At 48.3% G+C, this 22,409-nt stretch overlaps 1 protein-coding gene across 3 annotated transcripts in view; it reads right to left on the bottom strand.

The window, feature by feature from the left end:
- Window positions 1-22,409, bottom strand: part of ARHGEF12 (Rho guanine nucleotide exchange factor 12) — a 258,987-nt gene that overhangs the window by 63,508 nt on the left and 173,070 nt on the right. For all 3 annotated transcript variants that reach the window (XM_075328415.1, XM_075328414.1, XM_075328413.1), the window contains 2 exons: window positions 4,862-4,976; window positions 671-771 (listed from right to left, as the gene is read on the bottom strand). In XM_075328415.1, the coding sequence (XP_075184530.1) occupies window positions 671-771; window positions 4,862-4,976 (216 nt within the window). The remainder of the gene's footprint in view (window positions 1-670; window positions 772-4,861; window positions 4,977-22,409) is intronic.

Here is a 22,409-nt window from a genome sequence, read left to right as displayed (position 1 = left end):
AGGTACACGACTGCCTCCTACTTGGGAATCCTGTTGTGTGTGCACCATGCACTGTGTCATGATTCAGCAGTCTATGGTAACACAAAGTGAGTGCACACTATTGCCCCAAGCCTGGTAACCCCTTTAAACCTGGCACGGACAGTGAAATCACTAAACACTTCTCTGATCATCTCACACGGTCACCTATCAGTACCACCCTGCGCTGCCAGCTCATACAGAGCCATGTAAACCGCATGGTGGAATCGCGCATCAGTAACAATACAATCAATAACCTAGAAAATCCAATAAAAACTGTGTAGACGTTTGAAGAAATGCAATGTGTTTACAGAATAAACGCCTCTGAAATCAAGCCGCCCGTATGTTCTGCTCAGACCGGTTCCTTAAGCCTATGGTCATATCTGTGGAGGCACTGTTGCAAACAATTGTGTTATTTTTTTTTTTTTTGTTTTTTGAAGGGAGAATCCATCCGCAGCGTTGTATCTTCCCAGCACACTGAAGGACATCACAGCAGGAGTCAGTGGGGGCCGCTGAGCAAAGGATCCAGCACAGCAGTGGTCTTACATTATATGTTTATATGGAATCCAAGCTAATAAAATTATTGCGCGGCATCACAAAAAGGATTGTGCTCCCTTTATTGTCCGCTCTTAGGCGTTACACGTCCCCTGCTCACCTGCTTGTTCTCCGCTTCCCTGACAGCCTGGTTGACATGATTCAGTATCCGCCGACAATGGTCCGCAGCGTTCTTTACCTTCAGCTTCTCTTCTGGTTGGTCTAGTGAAAAAAACGGAAACCTAAATAAACCACCTGCAGCCACGATTCATCAAACCATACCTGACGCAGAACTCTCCTTTCTACCCGATAAGGTGGCAACATCGCAGTGGTTTGGGAAAGGTTTGAAAGAAGAGGACATCATTAAAAAGTTTCCAGGAAGGATCAAACGCTGATACTTTGGTAATGACTCCCAAATGGCTAACGAGGCTTGTATTAAAGGGAATGTGTGATCAGAGAATTACCTATTGTTTAAAGGGCACTTAAGGTACAGTCACACATAACGAGATCGCTAGCGAGATCGCAGCTGAGTCACGGTTCCCGTGACGCAGTAGCGATCCCGTTAGCGATCTTGTTATGTGTGACACCTACCAGTGATCAGGCCCCTGCTGAGAGATCTCTAGTCATTGCAGAATGGTCCAGGCCATTTTCTTCTTCTGCTGTGCAGGACACATCGCTGTGTTTGACACTGTGTGACAGGGTCACAGTGACTGCTGCGATCGTTATACAGGTCGCTACTGCCACCTGTATTGTTCCTGCATCGCTGGTAAGATCTGACTGTGTAACATCTCACCTGCGACCTCCCAGCGACTTACCTGCGATCCCTATCAGGTCGCATCGTTTTCAGGATCGCTGGTAAGTCGTTGTGTGTGACTGGGCCTTTACACCCAGATAAAGCATGAATCGGAGCCTGGACGACTGAAGACCGTTCTATTTCCTCTGAAATATAAAACATTTTGAAGAGCCGACCGGAGACTATAGGGAGAAGCTAGAGTAGTCCGGCATGGCCCCTGCCCCGCTTCAGGTGATTGATGGGCACTAGTGATGAGTGAGCACTACTATGCACGGAGCTCAGTACTCGTTAAGAGCAGGTGGATGCTCAGATTGGCCCAACTCAAGCACCCGAGTTTAATGGAAGTCAATGAGGGACTCTAGCCTTTAATGTCTAAACCGCTGGCAACAAAAGGGAGTACACCCCTAAATAAGAAATAGCATTGGTCACATGACACTATTACAAGGTGATAAATTTGGTGTTATTGCTCACACACACTCATACTGATCACTGGAAGATCAATATGACACCTTATGGCAAACAGTTCTGAGGATCGAGTTGCTCTACATAGAAGATGACCTAGGCTATAAGAAGATTGCCAACATCCTGACACTGAGCTGTATCACGGTGGCCAAGACTATACAGCGGTTTAAGAAGACAGGTTCCACTCACAACAGCCTCGCCATGGTTGATCAAAGAAGATAAGTGCATGTGCTCAGCGTCTTATCCAGAGGATGTATTTTCAGAATAGACATATGAGTGCTGTCAGCATTGCTGCAGAGGTTAAAGTGGTGGGGGGTCAGCCTGTTCTTGCTCAGACCATACACTGCACACTCCAGCAAATTGTTCGGCCTGGCTGTCATCCTAGAAGGAAGCCTCTTCTAAAGATGATGCAGGAGAATGAACGCAAACAGCTTACTGAAGACAAATCAGACTAAGGACATGGATTAATGGAACCATGTCTAGTGGAATGATGAGACCAAGATAAACTTATTTGGTTCACATGGTGTGAAATGTGTGTGGCGGTAACTAGTTGAGGAGGACAAAGAAGTGTGTCTTATCTACAGTCAGGCATGGTGGTGGGATCCTCATGGTTTGGAGCTGCATGAGTGCTGCCGGCTGTGGAGAGCTACGGTTCATTGAGGGATCCATAAATGCAAACAATTGCTATGACATACTGAAGCAGAGCCTGATCCCCCTCCCTTTGGAAATTGGGCCACAGGGCAGTATTCCAACATAAGGACCCCAAACACACCAAAAATATAACCACTGCCTTGCTAAAAAGACTAAGGGCAAAGGTGCTGGACTGGCCAAGTGTCTCCAGACCTAAATCCTATTGAGAATTTTTGGGGCCTCCTCAAAACGCAGGTGGAGGAGCCCAAGATCTCCAACATCCACATCCAGCTCTGTGATGTTGTCACGGAGGATGGATGAGGATCCAGTGGCTCCTGTGCAGTTATAGTTATCTCCGTACCCAAAAAGAGTTAAGGTAGTGCTGGAAAATAATGGTGGCCACAAACAACATTGACACTTTGGGCACAATTTGGCCATTTTCATTAAGGGGTGTACTCACTTTTGTTGTCAGCGGTTTAGAGACATTAATGGCTGTGTGTTGAGTTATTTAGATGACATCAAATTTACCCTGTTATACAAGCTGCACACTGACTACTCTACATTGTATCACAGGGTCAGATAGTCAGTGCTCAATATAGTAATAATTCTGGCACACAAAAAAGATCAAGACTTGTAGAACAACTCTTTGGATGCTAATATCGTTTATTCATGCAGTAAGTTGATGATAATTCATCCGACGTTTCGACCGTACAATAATGGTCTTTATCAAGGATCAATTTATCTGTAAGGTGCTGGCATTGGGTATAGGCCCCTGGATAATGCACATTATCCAGGGGCCTATACCCAATGCCAGCACCTTACAGATAAATTGATCCTTGATAAAGACCATTATTGTACGGTCGAAACGTCGGATGAATTATCATCAACTTACTGCATGAATAAACGATATTAGCATCCAAAGAGTTGTTCTACAAGTCTTGATCTTTTTTGTGTGCCAGAATTATTACTATATTGATTGTCTACGATTTTTTCTGGGCACCTACGTTTTCATTGTGAGCCAGACATATTCGCTTATAGATAGTCAGTGCTGTCCCATAAAAAAAATATAGCAAAATATTTACAAAAATGTGAGGGGAGGTGTACTCACTTTTGTAATATAAAAAATTTGACATTTTCACACTTGTGTTAGGCCTAATTTTAGACTCCTGCTTCCTGTTCTTTCAAGAAAACACAATGAACATTAACAGCAGTAGACTGGGTTATCTATTGTATATAGACCTGAGCTTTCAGTCTGTGATAAGGAGGTTGCTGAAAACATTTACTGGACAGAAAAGGAAGTGCGAATCTTAAATTAGGTTTTGGGCAAAGTGTTAAAAATTGCAGTATTTCTGATAAAAAAAAAAAAGTTTTTAAATATAGACAGTAAGGCCTAAGCCACACGGCATGAAAATCGGAGCGAGTGGAAAGCAATAAACCATCGCATTCCACTCGGACCAATATTAGCCTGTGTGCCAGCATTCATGAGCGATTATTTTCTCAGCCCTAATCGGACCGAGAAAACAATTGCAGCATGCTACGATTGTAATGCGTTCCTGGTTTCTCTTGCACTCCTTCAAGTCTATGGGGCGAGAGAAAAATCCCGGCCTGCCCCTCCTCAGCGCCAGCCCGCCCCCTCCTCAGCGCCAGCCCGCCCCCTCCTCAGCGCCAGCCCGCCCCCTCCTCAGCGCCAGCCCGCCCCCTCCTCAGCGCCAGCCCGCCCCCTCCTCAGCGCCAGCCCGCCCCCTCGCAGCTGAGGTCCGATCGCATGATCAGACCTCAGTCGCAGTGACACTAGCATGACACTCGGCTCCTGCTGTGCTGCCAGCGCGAGCCAAGTGTCATGTGAGGATCGCAGTAGTCCCCCGTGTGGCTCCGGCCTTATATCAAAAATGAAAATGAACAAAAACAAAAATTTTACAGTCACACAAGAGAACAATATGTGACCAATATACTAACCCATGAGGAATACATCATATATTGGATAATTGTAAAGCAAAAGTATTTATTACCAGAAAATATGAGTGTTTCATTGATGTGGTGTGAAATAGGATTTGAGACCCCCTTGTGCTCAAAAAAGTGGGAGGATTATGAGGAACACATACATTCATATAGACCTATAAAAGGCAGCCACTGTGTACTGCCCCCTGTATTCTCCATACCGAGCCAGGTATAACCCTGTGCGTCTCCCAAATGGAGAGGATGGAACAGATGTGCGGAAGTTTATGTCCTGCCTTATCCAGGCCCCCAATACTGGTCTACCAGGAACACTTTGTAGCTGGAATTCACACCAGCAACAACGTATTACTCCCCTTCATCCACATACATACAGGAGGGCTTTACATCAGTTTATATGAAGGAGACCAGCCTCATCCCATCAGGTCACTTCCACACCATGCACAATGCCTTTAAATGTCAGCCCCCGCTGACCTGAATACTTGGCGATGTTGTCCAGCAGTAGAGGATATTTGGTCAACCTCTGCATCTCGGTTGGAATAATGTCCTTCAGCTGCAGGCGTCTGCACAGTGGATTACTCTCAGCATCCTGCAAGGATACATCCATCATTGTTAACAAGACTTATTACATGCACCAGCAATTTACCATCAAGTACTTCACTTCATTACAAATTACATGAGGAGAACAGCTCCACGCTATGCCTAGCACATTAAACAAAGCGCGAGAGGCCACACTCTCTTATTATAACCACCCAAATCTGTCAGGAGCGCTCAGCTGCTCTATAGTTAATGTTCCCACATTGGTGTCTCCAGCCCATTGACGTTACTTAATGAACACGTATGAATGTGAATTCAATTGAGGGAATGACACATTTCAGGCCCCGGGGCCTTCAGAGAAGTAACTTTTCTATACAGTGCCAATGCCACCCTTAAACAAGAAAAAATAGGAAAAATCTACTTATATTCAAGTTACTTAATCCAAGCAAGATTCCAGAAAAAAAAAATGCTGATAGCTTATGAGAGCGACGGGCACGGCCAGAAATAATGCTACCGTGTTTTTCCAAAAATAAGACACGGTCTTATACTTTTTTTGCCCCCCCAAAAAGCACTAGGGCTTATTTTTGGAGGAGGTCTTACAGTGCCTACAAGTAGTATTCAACCCCCTGCAGATTTAGCAGGTTTACACATTCGGAATTAACTTGGCATTGTGACATTTGGACTGTAGATCAGCCTGGAAGTGTGAAATGCACTGCAGCAAAAAAGAATGTTATTTCTGTTTTTTTTTTTTTTTTTGTTTTTTTTTTAAATTGTGAAAAGTTTATTCAGAGGGTCATTTATTATTCAACCCCTCAAACCACCAGAATTCTGTTTGGTTCCCCTAAAGTATTAAGAAGTATTTCAGGCACAAAGAACAATGAGCTTCACATGTTTGGATTAATTATCTCTTTTTCCAGCCTTTTCTGACTAATTAAGACCCTCCCCAAACTTGTGAACATCACTCATACTTGGTCAACATGGGAAAGACAAAGGAGCATTCCAAGGCCATCAGAGACAAGATCATGGAGGGTCACAAGGCTGGCAAGGGGTACAAAACCCTTTCCAAGGAGTTGGGCCTACCTGTCTCCACTGTTGGGAGCATCATCCGGAAGTGGAAGGCTTATGGAACTACTGTTAGCCTTCCACAGCCTGGACAGCCTTTGAAAGTTTCCACCCGTGCCGAGGCCAGGCTTGTCCGAAGAGTCAAGGCTAACCCAAGGACAACAAGGAAGGAGCTCCGGGAAGATCTCATGGCAGTGGGGACATTGGTTTCATTCAGTCAATACCATAAATAACGTACTCCACCGCAATGGTCTCCGTTCCAGACGAGCCTGTAAGGTACCTTTACTTTCAAAGCGTCATGTCAAGGCTCGTCTACAGTTTGCTCATGATCACTTGGAGGACTCTGAGACAGACTGGTTCAAGGTTCTCTGGTCTGATGAGACCAAGATCGAGATCTTTGGTGCCAACCACACACGTGACGTTTGGAGACTGGATGGCACTGCATACGACCCCAAGAATACCATCCCTACAGTCAAGCATGGTGGTGGCAGCATCATGCTGTGGGGCTGTTTCTCAGCCAAGGGGCCTGGCCATCTGGTCCGCATCCATGGGAAGATGGATAGCATGGCCTACCTGGAGATTTTGGCCAAGAACCTCTGCTCCTCCATCAAGGATCTTAAGATGGGTCGTCATTTCATCTTCCAACAAGACAACGACCCATAGCACACAGCCAAGAAAACCAAGGCCTGGTTCAAGAGGGAAAAAATCAAGGTGTTGCAGTGGCCTAGTCAGTCTCCTGACCTTAACCCAATTGAAAACTTGTGGAAGGAGCTCAAGATTAAAGTCCACATGAGACACCCAAAGAACCTAGATAACTTGGAGAAGATCTGCATGGAGGAGTAGGCCAAGATAACTCCAGGGACCTGTGCCGGCCTGATCAGGTCTTATAAAAGACGATTATTAGCTGTAATTGCAAACAAGGGTTATTCCACAAAATATTAAACCTAGGGGTTGAATAATAATTGACCCACACTTTTATGTTGAAAATTTATTACAATTTAACTGAGCAACATAACTTGTTGGTTTGTAAGATTTATGCATCTGTTAATAAATCCTGCTCTTGTTTGAGGTTTGCAGGCTCTAACTTATTTGCATCTTATCAAACCTGCTAAATCTGCAGGGGGTTGAATACTACTTGTAGGCACTGTATACTTGGAGTAACACGGTTGGGGGTAAGTTTACCCCCCAAAAAAGCAGACCCCCCAATTCCCAGGAGACTCTTACTTACCAGACCCGGACGTCTGCATGGCTCCTAGGTCCTCCCTGTGATCTCCGGTGGGTGCTGCACACAGTCCTCCCCTGCTTCTGGCTGCCATGCACGCACACAGCAGATCACTGGCACAGTCACACACAGATCACAGATGACACACACAAACACTCATTCATCACAGCCAGCGTTACAGAATGTTTCTGTGACGCCCCCCCCGGCTGCCCCAGGGTGCAACACTTCCGGCTGCAGGGAATTATGGGAGGAAGTCACGTGTATCCACAGGTCCTCTAAGCTAGCATTGTGGCAGGTCCTTGCGCTCCACCGCACAGCCTCTCAGGATTCTGCTGTTGAGAAGAAATCGGTGTCGCTGGATGTGGTGAGTACGTGTGCGGTAGTGCGATCACTTCAGGTCCTCTGCTCGGTGTCTGGGCAGTATGATTACGGGGTGTCCGCTGTCTATAATGAAGTGTCCTGCAGTATCTTTAACTTTTTTAGCTCCAAGGACACTTCATTATTGAACCACGACTAGGGCTTATTTTGAGGGAAGGCTTATATTTAAGCCTTGCTCTGAAAATGCTAAAAATCCCCACAAGGGCTTATTTTTGGAAAAACAGGGTATTATAGTTATTAAAACACAGTTCTCCACCAATCAGCAAACACAGACCCCCACAAAGACAACCATGGGTTAACACTTACCTTAAAGGGGTTCCCCAGTGAAGAAGTCTGATTACTGGGACCTGTACCAATAGTTCAAGGGGAACATTTACCCCCATTAGCAGGGAGCAGCAGTGCACATGTGTGACCCAGGCTTCATTCATTCATTCCCTATGGTACTGCTGAGTGTTGCACTGGCCTTTAGTCCTGCAGCCCCATAGAAAATGAATGAGTGGTTGGACATCTAATTTGCTGTTCCATTTTGCAGCAGGGATCAAAAGTTGTCTGAGACAAAAAAAAAAAAAAATCCAAACTATTATGCTGATCAGAGACAGTCCTAGCAGTGGTGCACGCAACAACCAGCAGGTTATCCCCTATTAAGTGGCTACGGAATAAATAGTTTAACCAGACTATTAATGTGACCGCATCAGGACAGCCAACTGTAAATATGTCAGCTTCTACTGGGCTCTGTGCAGGGTCAACATATTTTTACAAATCGGCGGTAAAGAGGGGATCGCAACCCCCTGCATACTGCCATCATCATATGATGAGCTCCAGGTCTGCCATGAACGGTGGCCTGTCAGACCCAGCCTGCAGCAGAGTATGATGGGCGATGTGCAGCCTGACACTGACAGTATAATGCATTGCTGTGCAGCTGCTGCAGCTTATACCAGCAATGAGCCTAAGAAAAGTTAAAGTCCCATATAGGGACCAGGTAGAAAATAAATCCATAAAAAAATAAAAAAAAATATAAGTAAAAAGAACCCTTGCAAAATGTAACACAAGAAAATGAAAATTATACCCAAAAATGCATTCATTTAGATAAAAACAAAGTGCACGTATTTGGTATCGCTACGTCCGGCCTGACCGGTTCTATAAAACTGACTCTTGTCCCGCAAAAACAAGCCGCCACACAGCTCCATCAGTGGAAAAATAAAGTTATAGCTCTGAGAATACAGCTATGCCCCCAAAAATTAATTTTTCCTAAAAAATGGTTTTATTGTGGAAAAGCGGCAAAACACAAAAAAAATTATATAAATGTGAAATCGCCGTAACCATACTGCCTCGAAGAAGAAATATGTGGTCTTACTTTTATCAGTGAACGGCAAAATAAAAAAAAATAAATAAAACAATTCCTGAATTGCTGTTTCATATTAATTTTACCTACCAAAAATGAGAATAAAAAACGCTCCAAAAATGTTATGTGCTTAAAAATGGTACCAATAGAAACGTCAACTCGTCCCGGTAAAAACAAGACCTTACATGGATGGCTCTCCAAATGTGACATGGCATCTGCTATCTATTCCAGACAATCGTGCGCTCTTAGGGCATGTGCGCATGTTGTGTCGTGCCACTGCAGAAAATTCTGCAGCAATTTGACAGCTCATGTGCGATTCAAATCGCTGCAGAAACACTGCGTAATGAATGCAGTGTTTCTGCAGAATAGATGCCGATTTCATGCGCTCAGGATGCTGCCTCTCCCACAGTGGGACCTGCATCCAAACCACACGAAAAAAGTGACATGATGCATTTTTGAACATACCGATTTGGATCAAAATTTCATTATCCAAATCGCTGTGTTCAAAAAAGCATTGTGCGCACGGATTATGCACAGTCTTCATAGATTGTGCAGGGGACGCAGGATGCATGCATTTACACTGCAATTCAATAAGCAGCGTAACTGCATGAAATATACACACACACACACACACACACACACACGTGAGCACATGCCCTAATATTCAAGTGGTGCTCCTTCCCTTCAAAGCCCTGCCTTGCACCCACACAGTTGATTTCCACCACGAGGTATCCGTGTACTCAAGAGAAATTGCACAATAAATTTTATGGTGCATTTTTCTGATACCCCTGTTAAAAAAGCTACCTGGTTGAAGTAACAAAGTATTAATTTTATGTTAATTTTTTTTTTTTTTAATTTTCATGGTTCAACGTTCTAAAATTCTGAAAAGCTCAAAAGAGTTCAAGTGTTCACCAACCATCTAGATATATTCTTTGAGGGGTCTAGTTTTCAAAATGAGGTCACTTGTGGAGGGAGTTGCACTGTTCAGGCACCTAAGGGGGGGGGGGGGGGGTCTTCAAACTCGACATGGCATTTTGCTTTCAAAAATTCAAATGGCGCTCCTTCCCTTTTAAGCCCTGCTGTGCGCCCAAACAGTAGCTTTACACCATTTATGAGGTATCCGTGTACTCAGGAGAAATTGCACAACAAATTGTATGGCCCGTTTCTTCTGTTACCCTTGTGAAAATGCAAGATTTGAGGCGAAAGTAACATTTTTTGTGGGAAAAAGTAAAATTTTTATTTTTTTCCTTCCACATTGCTTTGGATCCTGTGAAGCATCTAAAGGGTTAATAATGTTCTTGGATGTGGTTTTGAGAAGTGTGAGGTTTGCAGTTTTTAGAATGGTCTCACTTTGGGGTATTTTCTGTCACCTTCAAATGTGACGTGGTCTCTAAAAAGAAAAGGTTTTGTAAATTTTGTTGGAAAAAATGAAAAATTGCCGATAGACCTTCCTAACAAAAAAAAAATTAATGTTTCAAAAATTGTCTGGTGTAAAGTAGACATGTGGGAAATATAAATTATTTTGTGTGACATAAGTCTCTGGTTTAAAAGATTATAAAAATTAAAAAGTTGTAAAATTTCCACCAAATTTCCAATTTTTATTTACAAATAAACGCAAAAGAGATAGTCTTAAAATGTACCCCTATCCTTAACTATAATATGTAAAAAAAAAAAACAAAAACAAAAAAACAAAAACAAAAAACAAAACAAACAATCTCAGAATCACCGAGATCTGTTAAGCGTTCCAGAGTTATAACGTGTCAAAGTGACACTAGTCAGAAATGAAAAAATGGCACGGTCAGGAAGGCAAAAACGGGCTCTGGAGCAAAAAGAGTAAAGCGGATCGGTCAACAATTCTCAAAAAAACCAACAAAAAACTTTGCATACATTTTTACATAACTCTTTTAGACCTCATAATGCTGGTTTACTTGTTAAATCCCAGTAAGAAGGGAGAAGGGAATTTTGTTACTTACCGTAAATTCCTTTTCTTCTAGCTCCTATTGGGAGACCCAGACGATTGGGTGTATAGCTACTGCCTCCGGAGGCCACACAAAGCATTACACTAAAAAGTGTAAGGCCCCTCCCCTTCTGGCTATACACCCCCAGTGGGATCACTGGCTCACCAGTTTTAGTGCAAAAGCAAGAAGGAGGAAAGCCAATAACTGGTTTAAACAAATTCACTCCGAAGTAACATCGGAGAACTGAAAACCATTCAACATGAACAACATGTGGACCCGAAAAACCAACCCAAAAATCCCGAAGGACAACAGGGCGGGTGCTGGGTCTCCCAATAGGAGCTAGAAGAAAAGGAATTTACGGTAAGTAACAAAATTCCCTTCTTCTTCGGCGCTCCATTGGGAGACCCAGACGATTGGGACGTCCAAAAGCTGTCCCTGGGTGGGTAAAGAAATACCTCATGTTAGAGCTGCAAAAACAGCCCTCCCCTACGGGGAGGCAACTGCCGCCTGCAGGACTCTTCTACCTAGGCTGGCGTCCGCCGAAGCATAGGTATGCACCTGATAATGTTTGGTGAAAGTGTGCAGACTCGACCAGGTAACTGCCTGGCACACCTGTTGAGCCGTAGCCTGGTGTCGTAATGCCCAGGACGCACCCACGGCTCTGGTAGAATGGGCCTTCAGCCCTGATGGAACCGGAAGCCCAGCAGAACGGTAGGCTTCAAGAATTGGTTCCTTGATCCATCGAGCCAGGGTGGCTTTGGAAGCCTGCGACCCTTTGCGCTGACCAGCGACAAGTATAAAGAGTGCATCCGAGCGGCGCCGGGGCGCCGTGCGGGAAAAGTAGATTCTGAGCGCTCTCATCAGATTCAACAAATGCCAAGTCCAATTCATATCGATGAACTGGATGAGGACAAAAGGAAGGTAAGGAGATATCCTGACTGAGATGAAAGGGGGATACCACCTTAGGGAGAAACCCCGGAATCAGGCGCAGCACCACCTTGTCTTGGTGAAACACCAGGAAAGGAACTTTGGATGACCGCGCTGCTAGCTCGGACGCTCTCTGAAGAGACGTGACCGTTACCCAAAAGGCCACTTTCTGTGACAGTCGAGAAAGTGAAAAAACATCCCTCAGAGGCCCCAAGAGCGGCTCCTGGAGAGCAATTAGTACCCTGTGCAGATCCCATGGGTCTAACGGCCTCTTGTACGGAGGGACAATGCGACCAACCCCCTGCAGGAACGTGCGTACCTGAGGAAGTCGTACTATGCGATTCTGAAAGAATATAGACAGCGCTGGGACTCGTCCGTTAAGGGAGCCGAGCGACAAACCTTTTCCCAAACCAGATTGCAGGAAGGAAGGAAAAGTAGGCAATGCAAATGTCCAGGGAGATACTCCCTGAGCAGAGCGCTAAGAGAAGAATATCTTCCACGTCTTGTGGTAGATCTTGGCAGACGTCAGCTTCCTAGCCCGTCTCATGGTGGCAATGACGACTTGAGATAATCCTGAAGACGCTAGGATCTCGGACTCGATGGCCACACAGTCAGGATCAGGGCCGTAGAATTCAGTGGAAAAAACGGCCCTTGGGACAGTAAGTCTGGCCGGTCTGAGGGTGCCCACGGTTAGCCGTCCGTGAGATGCCACAGATCCGGGAACCACGACCTCCTCGGCCAGTCTGGGACGACGAGGATGGCGCGGCGGCAAGCGGAGCTAAGCTTGCGTCGCACTCTGGGCAACAGTGCCAGAGGTAGAACACTGTGAACTGCGGATATGGTGGATGCTCTGTCCCCCACCCACATCAGAATCCGCCGGATTGCCTGGCAGGCTTGGCGATGCGTGTTCCGCCTTGGTGGGCGATGTCTGCCACCGCTGTGGGATTGTCCGACTGAATTCGGATCTGTTTTCCTTCCAGCCGCTGCTGGAAGGCTTGCAGGGCAAGATACACTGCCCAGATTTCCAGCACATTGATCTGAAGGATGGACTCCTTGACCGTCTGAGAAGGGAAACGTTCCTGTCTAGGGACGTCGACTCCCCAACCCATTGTCAAAGCATGTCCCATTGAAGTGGACGCAGATGAAACTGCGCGAAAGTGACTGCCTCTGCATGAGACGTCTTAAGGGGTGTGACTGGCCTTGAAGGAGAGACTGCACCCCCGTCTGTAGTGAACGCTGCTTGTCCAGCGGAAGCTTCACTATCGCTGAGAGAGTGTGAAACTCCATGCCCAGATATGTCGGCGATTGGGTCGGTGCCCGATGTAACCCTGAAAAGTTGATGATTCACCCGAAACTCTGGAGAGTCTCCAGCGCCACGTTCAGGCTGCGTTGGCATGCCTCTTGAGAGGGTGCCTTGACAAGTGGATCGTCCCAGTAAGGATCACAGAGTGACCCTGAGAGTGCAGGACTGCTCCCACTGCTGCCCTGAACTTGGTGAAAACCCGTAGGGCTGTCGCCAGACCGAAGGGCAGGGCTACGAACTGAAGATGCTCGTCTTCAATAACGAAAACGTAGCAAACGCTGGTGCTCTGGAGCAATCGGCACGTGGAGATAAGCATCCTGATGACTATTGATGCTAGGAAATCTCCTTGCGACATTGAGGCAATGACGGAGCGGAGGGATTCCATCCGGAACCGCCTGGCCTTCACGTGCTTGGTGAGCAGTGTTAGGTCCAGAACGGAACGGAAAGAGCCACCCCTTGTTTGGCACCCCAATCAGGTTGGAGGAAAAAACCGTGTCTTGTTCCTGAAGAGGAACAGGGATTACCACTTCTTCTGCCTGCAGAAGAGCATCGGCTCTGTGGGGGGAGGGGGGGAAGTGCTGAAGAATCGCGTCGGAGGACGAGAACCGAGCTCTATCCTGTACACGTGAGACAAAATGTCTGTCACCCACCGGTCTGTGACCTGTGGCAGTAAATGTCCCCAAGCGAGAGATTCTGCCACCAACCGCGGATGCGGAGAGAGAGAGCTGACAGTCATGAGGAGACCGCCTTGGTAGCGGTTCCTCCTGCTGCCTTCCTTGGGCGTGATTGAGCCCGGCCGGAATCTGAGCCCCTCTGAGCCTTTTGAGCCCTTTTGGACGAGGACAATTGGGGCCTGCCCGAGCCTGGGAAGGACCAACCTCGACTGTCCCTCCAGGACAGCATTACTAGGGTAAGTCGCCCATGCAGACATTGCGAGGTTAAGGACACCACCTGCGGCACAGATGTACATGTGCTCAGGACCAGCTGCGCAAGCCCAGCTGAAATAGGTTAGAGTGCCCATACGGCTGCGAATGCCGGAGCAACCGACACGCTGATAGCTTCACAGACAGATTTCAACCAGAGGTCCATCTGTCTGTCAATGGCATCTTTAAGTGAAGTCCCATCTTCACTGCAACTATGGATCTAGCCGCAAGCCTGGAGATTGGGGGATCCACCTTTGGACCCTGGGTCTAGCGCTTTACCACGTCAGGTGAAAGGGATAACGTGTATCCTTAAAACGTTTGGAGAAAACGCTTATCTGGTAAGCGTGGTGTTTCTGAACTGCTTCTCTGACGTCAGCGCCAGAAAAAAACGCAATATACGCATGAGTACTGAAAAAGGATCTCTCCTGCTGTGAAGCTGACTCCTTTAATGGGGGAGCTGAGGGAGAAATATCCAACATTCCATTGATGGACGCTATAAGATCATTCACTATGGCGTCACCATCCGGTGTATCCGGATTGAGAGCGGTGTCAGGACCAAAGCCCTGATCAGCTACGTCTGCCTCATCATACAGAGAGTCCTCCTGCTGGGACCTTGACCAGTGATGAAGCCGAGCGCTGCACCCAGCGAGCTAGCTTAGGCTGTCTGGGACTGCCGTCCGTGTCAGAGCCTTCACCCTGGAATGCCTGGGACCCCCCCGGAGCACTGATTACGTTCCAAATGAGGGTGGCCAGGGAGCATTAATCAAGATTGCCCATGGCCTGTCTGGACTGCAAAGTCTCTATCCCATGACAATCCATCAGCCGAAACTGCAACTCCGTCCCTGTCCCTGGACAGGGTTCACGGATGGTTCCTTTGGCCACCTCTAGTAGAGACCCCGGCTGACCAAGTGCTACAGGGGAGCTTGCACACAATGGGGGTCAGTGGAACCTGCCGGTGGAACAGTATCACATGCAGGAAAAACAGCATAGGAAGCCTTGTTGCTTTTTTGCTGCTGTATTCAATCCATCTATGCAATGTATAGCATACAAGCATAAACACTTCAGCACATGCAATACAAGCAGCATAGAAAGCCTGTGCCTTGGCACTCTTGCTTTTTTGCTGCTGCTGTCCAGCCATCTAGGAGAATATAGCCCAGAGTAGCGACCGTACTGTGCAATGTATAACATACAAGCATAAGTACAAATGACACTGCAGCACATGCAATACAAGCAGCCTAGAAAACCTGTGCCTTAGCACCCTTGCTTTTTTGCTGCTGTTATCTCGCCATCTAGGAGGGCATATAGCCAAAGATAGCGACCTACAGTGCAGAGTATAGTATACAAGCATCAAATACAAATGGACACTGCGGTATTTAGTGGGGTCAGCACTTCAGGTGCTGCTTACCGCCCGCCTATAACGCGGGTATGTGGTCGCCAGAGCCCTGTGTTGGTTGCCCAGAGCATGTCTCCGTTCCCCAGCTCGGACTGCGTGCAGGAATGGCTGCCGGCGTCCTTCTCCAGCTCGTGTGACGAGGGGCGGGCCGTGGGCGTGCCCCAGACAAGAGCGGGAAACTGGCGTCCCACTGTGTCCAGTGAAGGGGGGCTGGAGAATGCAAAGCAGACTCCAGCCCTCTGTGCTGACTGTCTGTACAGCGTCCCGCCTCTCCCCTGACTGGCAGGGCTGGAGGCGGGAACGAAACGAAAACTAGGCCGCAAAGCCGGGGACTCGAGTAATAAGCGCGGCCGTCCATGTGCACGGCCAGCGCGGAAGTCCCCGGCGCACCACAAGTCCCAGCCGCGCCACAATGTAAAAAACACCCAGCAGCGGCCGGCGCGGCAGTTCCCAATACATAAATCCACTCAGCTAAGCTGCAGTGAATATAGCACGAGCGCACCGCTCTGTTACCCCCGGCGCACTAACACTCCCAGCAATGCTGGTGTGTGTGTGCGCGCTTGCCCGGGGACACAGAGTACCTTAATGTAGCAGGGCCTGTCCCTGACGATACTCAGCTCCATATCCAGCAGGTTCTCTGGGTCTGTGGATGGAGCCCGGTCTCAGTGCCTGGAGACCTGTAAGATCCCACTTCACCAGAGCCCTCAGGGGGATGGGGAAGGAAAGCAGCATGTGGGCTCCAGCCTCCGTACCCGCAATGGGTACCTCAACCTTACAAACCACAAGTGGGGTGAGAAGGGAGCATGCTGGGGGCCCCATATGGGCCCACTTTTCTTCCAACCGACATAGTCAGCAGCTGCTGCTGACTAAAAACAGTGGAGCTATGCGTGGATGTCTGACCTCCTTCGCACAAAGCAGAAAACTGGTGAGCCAGTGATCCCACTGGGGGTGTATAGCCAGAAGGGGAGGGGCCTTACACTTTTTAGTGTAATGCTTTGTGTGGCCTCCGGAGGCAGTAGCTATACACCCAATCGTCTGGGTCTCCCAATGGAGCGCCGAAGAAATTTTGTTTACTTACCGTAAATTCCTTTTCTTCTAGCTCCTATTGGGAGACCCAGACAATTGGGTGTATAGCTTCTGCCTCCGGAGGCCACACAAAGTATTACACTTTAAAAAGTGTAACCCCTCCCCTCTGCTATACACCCTCCCGTGCATCACGGGCCCATCAGTTTTGGTGCCAAAGCAGGAAGGAGGAAACTTATAAATTGGTCTAAGGTAAATTCAATCCGAAGGATGTTCGGAGAACTGAACCATGAACCAAAAGAACAATTCAACATGAACAACATGTGTACACAAAAGAACAAACAGCCCGAAGGGAACAGGGGCGGGTGCTGGGTCTCCCAATAGGAGCTAGAAGAAAAGGAATTTACGGTAAGTAAACAAAATTCCCTTCTTCTTTGTCGCTCCATTGGGAGACCCAGACAATTGGGACGTCCAAAAGCAGTCCCTGGGTGGGTAAAGAATACCTCGATAAAAAAGAGCCGAAACAACGGCCCCCTCTTACAGGTGGGCAATCGCCGCCTGAAGGACTCGCCTACCTAGGCTGGCATCTGCCGAAGCAGGGTATGCACCTGATAGTGTTTTGTTAAAGTGTGCAGACTCGACCAGGTAGCCGCCTGACACACCTGCTGAGCCGTAGCCTGGTGCCGCAATGCCCAGGACGCTCCCACGGCTCTGGTAGAATGGGCTTTCAACCCTGAAGGAATCGGAAGCCCAAAAGGACGGTAGGCTTCAAAAATCTGTTCCTTGGTCCACCGAGCCAAGGTTGACTTGGAAGCCTGCGACCCCTTACGCTGGCCAGCGACAAGGGCAAAAGCGCATCAGAACGGCGCAGTGGCGCCGTACGAGACACGTAGATCCGGAGAGCTCTCACTAGATCTAACAAATGCAAATCCTTTTCACATTGGTGAATTGGATGAGGGCAAAATGAAGGTAAGGAGATATCCTGATTGAGATGAAAGGGGGATACCATTTTAGGGAGAAAGTCCGGAATCGGACGCAGAACCACCTTATCCTGGTCCATGTCCCTGACGATACTCCATCTCCTGTCCGGCAGATACCACCAGGGGCTGCGGATGGAGGCCGGTCCCAGTGCCTGGATGACCGGTTAGGATCCCACTTCACCCAGAGCCCCTAAGGGATGGGGAAGGAAAACGGCATGTGGCTCCAGCCTGTGTACCCGCAATGGGTACCTCAACCTTAACAGCACCGCCGACTCAGTGGGGTGAGAAGGGAGCATGCCGGAGGCCCTGTTAGGGGCCCTCTTTTCTTCCATCCGATATAATCAGCAGCTGCTGCTGACTAAAATGTGGAGCATTGTGTGAGTGTCAGCCTCCTTCAACACAAAGCATAAAACTGATGGGCCCGTGATGCACGGGAGGGTGTATAGCAGAGGGGAGGGGTTACACTTTTTAAAGTGTAATATTTTGTGTGGCCTCCGGAGGCAGAAGCTATACACCCAATTGTCTGGGTCTCCCAATGGAGCGACAAAGAAAAATTGATTAAAATTTACCTTCCCAATACTAAAATGAGCATTTTCTTGCTGGAGAATACGGCCATTCTGAGACAAATTTTCAAAGTACCCCAGCTTCTTGAGGTCCAATGTAAGCAGGTAGCAGTGTAAAATCTGGTGACACATTCACTTTAAGCTGGTCAATATCAGGCTGTATACAGTATTGTTATATTTAACAGATAACCTGACTTTTTACATTTTTGGCTTGATTTTCGTTTTTCATACTTAAAAGGGGTTACTTGGCTTCTTTTGACTTTTTGTTTTATTACCCTATTGGGGCAGGTAAGTAGATAGAGCACTTACCTGCCCTGCTGTCAGCCCTCTCCCCCGGCTCAGAGCGGTCATGTGACCAATCCTGCCGCGATTTTGCTGCTTCCGGTCATTTCATGTCAACATGGGCAGGGCCATGTTGACATGCAAATCTGGAACAGCATATTGCCACCCTGCTGGGTCGGCTACAGTGCGATGAGCTCCACCCCCTTCCCTGTACCCTCCGACACATTCCCACACACCTCTTACTCTCCCCGCAACCTCCCCCTGCACTGCTGTGGGGTCCGTGCCCTGGGGGAGGGGCCTGGCGGCGGCTGCCGTGGTGTCAGCGCCAGCACCGGGCCCCCTGCTCAGGATCGCACATTCAAATGTACCGGCATCACAGATGCCGGTACATTTGAAAGTGCTGATGAGAAGCAGCGCAGCGCTGCTTCTCATCACTGTCCGGCTGTCTGTGCTCTCTTCAGCACAGCGGTGACGTCACTACTGTGCTGATATGGCCAGAGCACAGACAGCGCGCAAACATGCAGGAGCGGCGGGGACAGAGGACGGGTGAGTATGTACTCCCTACATGTGTTCCCTATGGGGATGGGAGGGGTGGGGGTCGGTACAGAGCTATATGTGTGCGTGCGGTGCAGGGCCATATGTGTGCGGTGCAGAGCCCGATGTGCGTGTGCGGTGCAGAGCCCGATGTGCGTGTGCGGTGCACAGCCCGATGTGCGTGTGCGGTGCACAGCCCGATGTGCGTGTGCGGTGCAGAGCCCGATGTGCGTGTGCGGTGCAGAGCCCGATGTGCGTGTGCGGTGCAGAGCCCGATGTGCGTGTGCGGTGCAGAGCCCGATGTGCGTGTGCGGTGCAGAGCCCAATGTGCGTGTGCGGTGCAGAGCCCAATGTGCGTGTGCGGTGCAGAGCCCAATGTGCGTGTGCGGTGCAGAGCCCAATGTGCGTGTGCGGTGCAGAGCCCAATGTGCGTGTGCGGTGCAGAGCCCAATGTGCGTGTGCGGTGCAGAGCCCAATGTGCGTGTGCGGTGCAGAGCCCAATGTGCGTGTGCGGTGCAGAGCCCAATGTGCGTGTGCGGTGCAGAGCCCAATGTGCGTGTGCGGTGCAGAGCCCAATGTGCGTGTGCGGTGCAGAGCCCAATGTGCGTGTGCGGTGCAGAGCCCAATGTGCGTGTGCGGTGCAGAGCCCAATGTGCGTGTGCGGTGCAGAGCCCAATGTGCGTGTGCGGTGCAGAGCCCAATGTGCGTGTGCGGTGCAGAGCCCAATGTGCGTGTGCGGTGCAGAGCCCAATGTGCGTGTGCGGTGCAGAGCCCAATGTGCGTGTGCGGTGCAGAGCCCAATGTGCGTGTGCGGTGCAGAGCCCAATGTGCGTGTGCGGTGCAGAGCCCAATGTGCGTGTGCGGTGCAGAGCCCAATGTGCGTGTGCGGTGCAGAGCCCAATGTGCGTGTGCGGTGCAGAGCCCAATGTGCGTGTGCGGTGCAGAGCCCAATGTGCGTGTGCGGTGCAGAGCCCAATGTGCGTGTGCGGTGCAGAGCCCAATGTGCGTGTGCGGTGCAGAGCCCAATGTGCGTGTGCGGTGCAGAGCCCAATGTGCGTGTGCGGTGCAGAGCCCAATGTGCGTGTGCGGTGCAGAGCCCAATGTGCGTGTGCGGTGCAGAGCCCAATGTGCGTGTGCGGTGCAGAGCCCAATGTGCGTGTGCGGTGCAGAGCCCAATGTGCGTGTGCGGTGCAGAGCCCGATGTGCGTGTGCGGTGCAGAGCCCCGATGTGCGTGTGCGGTGCAGAGCCCGATGTGCGTGTGCGGTGCAGAGCCTGATGTGCGTGTGCGGTGCAGAGCCCGATGTGCGTGTGCGGTGCAGAGCCCGATGTGCGTGTGCGGTGCAGAGCCATATGTGTGTGTGGTGTACAGAGCCATATGTGTGTGTGGTGTGCAGAGCCATATGTGTGTGTGGTGTGCAGAGCCATATGTGTGTGTGTGGTGTGCAGAGCCATATGTGCGGTGCAGAGCCCGATGTGGTGTGGGGTGCAGAGACCGATGTGGTGTGTGCTGCAGAGCCTGATGTGGGGCTGTTATTTGCAATGCTGTAGTGATAACAGGCCAGTGCTGAGGCTGAATACTGACAGGGAATGTGTGTGCAGGGGGCGAGGCTGGACACTGGGGTGGGGCTGGACACTGAGGCCGGGCGGTGCCAGCTCTGACTGAGGTTTTGCACAGGAAGTGGTCAGTTTGCTGGAGCTGAATGTAAACAAGGAGCTGCAGAGAATAAAGGGTGAATTCAAGAGGAACAAAAGTTAGAAAACAAAAAATAACAATGCAGGGGTGTTTTATATGACAATACAGCACAGATTAGCTTACCAAACATTTTTGAGTTTATGTCGGACAACTCCTTTAAGTTCTAGGAGTGTAACCTTCAGCTATAAAGGCCCCATAAGCAGTAAAGTTGGCCTATCCGGTATATTTTGGTGGGACTAGCCGACTCAACCCTGAAAGATGTTATCGAGACAGAGAAGATCGGGAAACTTAAATTTTCCAGTTTTAAACTGTTCGTTCAAATCCCACTGGGAGAACCTTAACATTTAGATGAGGTCTGCAATGTGCAATGGAATATGTTGGTGTAATATAAGTAAACATTATAAATTAAAAGCTGACCTATTGAGGTCCTGGAAATAAACTGCTGACAGAGATCCTCCTGTCCCCCTTAATGAGCGCCGGCATGGTTGGCTTAACATAGCGTGCATACGTGGGGGTCTAAGGAAGATAATTGTCGGCTAAGGAAGCATGTCGCCAATAGTGCACTACTGGAGTTAAGCAAAAACAGGCTGTGTTTGGTTAGAAAGCCCCATAGATTCAAGACCAGGCCCCATTCTCCCCCTGTCCGTGCCGCAGAGATGCTCAGACAGCTGCAGATTTCCCTGAAGAAACCATCAAATGATAATACATCCAAATAAGACGTCGTTGCCGCCGCCGGGGCTTTGACTACACATAACACAACTAGTTGAGACCATTAGATGCTCATAAAAAGGGACATTAAAAGTTCTGTGCAAACCGTGTCCCTTTAGGTTGATGGTAGCTAGAAGATACTGGCGCGCTGTGACGGTGATTGGTTTTATATACTTGGCTCCCGTGTCATTGCACTTTATTTGGATGACTGCCGGAGGATTATACTGTGGCGGTTTCTTTTATATCAGTCCGTAATTCAGACAGACAATATACACCAGCATTATCGCTACACTCAATTTTGGAAGTTTTAGAACCGTTATATCAGTGTTTATTTCTGCACCCTGGGAATTAATTATAGAAATATTACTGCAGAGCTGTTCATAACATACATTTTTACCCCAAATTTGATCCAAAAGGTACGTTTTTTTTGTTTTTGGACTAATGTTAAATGACAATTACTATATATTTTTTATTAAAACAACAAAAGTGGAATTAAAACAAACCCTGAAATTCTGCAATTGTTGCTTAAGTTTTGTATTCACCGGTGAAGCCCTGCCTGACAGCGGATGATGAATGATTAATTGCACAAACAATAAACCTAAAAACATTAATAATTTAACCTGTGCACACAAGTGAACATGTTTGCTCCAAGTGTGTCAATCATTACTGTGCCCCTTTAGTAATAGTCCATGTCTGTAGATAATAGATTTATAGCACATATATGTATCACCCCCCTTTGATATGTATTGTCTGGTCATGTAAACACCACCTTGTGTTAAAAAGGGAAAACCGGCGCCTAAGGTCCCCCCGCTGAGCGTCCAGGACGGCCCTGCCGGGGGCTCATTACCAGTATACAGATTATATGGTGAGGGTTATGAACGGCTGCATGACTGGAATTACACACTGGATTTCAGTACATTTGCAGAACATAAAATAAATAGAAGGATACGCCATGTTTGGGACAGCACCAAGCACTCAAAAATAATGAATAAAGTATGCAAATTCCAAACACTGCCAAGAAAAAAAAGCTACTACTGGCTCTAAGGGTAGAGATGTAACAATATACACTGGGGTTCACAAAATAAATAAAAATCAGTGTCACATTCAATAGATACACTGTGTTCTCGGATCGGCCACGGAAGATAAAAGCTTAAAAATACTACTCACATTCATGTACGCTTCCATTAATGTTC

The sequence above is a fragment of the Anomaloglossus baeobatrachus genome, chromosome 11 (assembly GCF_048569485.1).
Source record: "Anomaloglossus baeobatrachus isolate aAnoBae1 chromosome 11, aAnoBae1.hap1, whole genome shotgun sequence".
Lineage (NCBI taxonomy): Eukaryota > Metazoa > Chordata > Amphibia > Anura > Aromobatidae > Anomaloglossus > Anomaloglossus baeobatrachus.
Note: the sequence above shows the minus strand (reverse complement) of the source record. Positions and strands in the feature narration are given on the sequence as shown.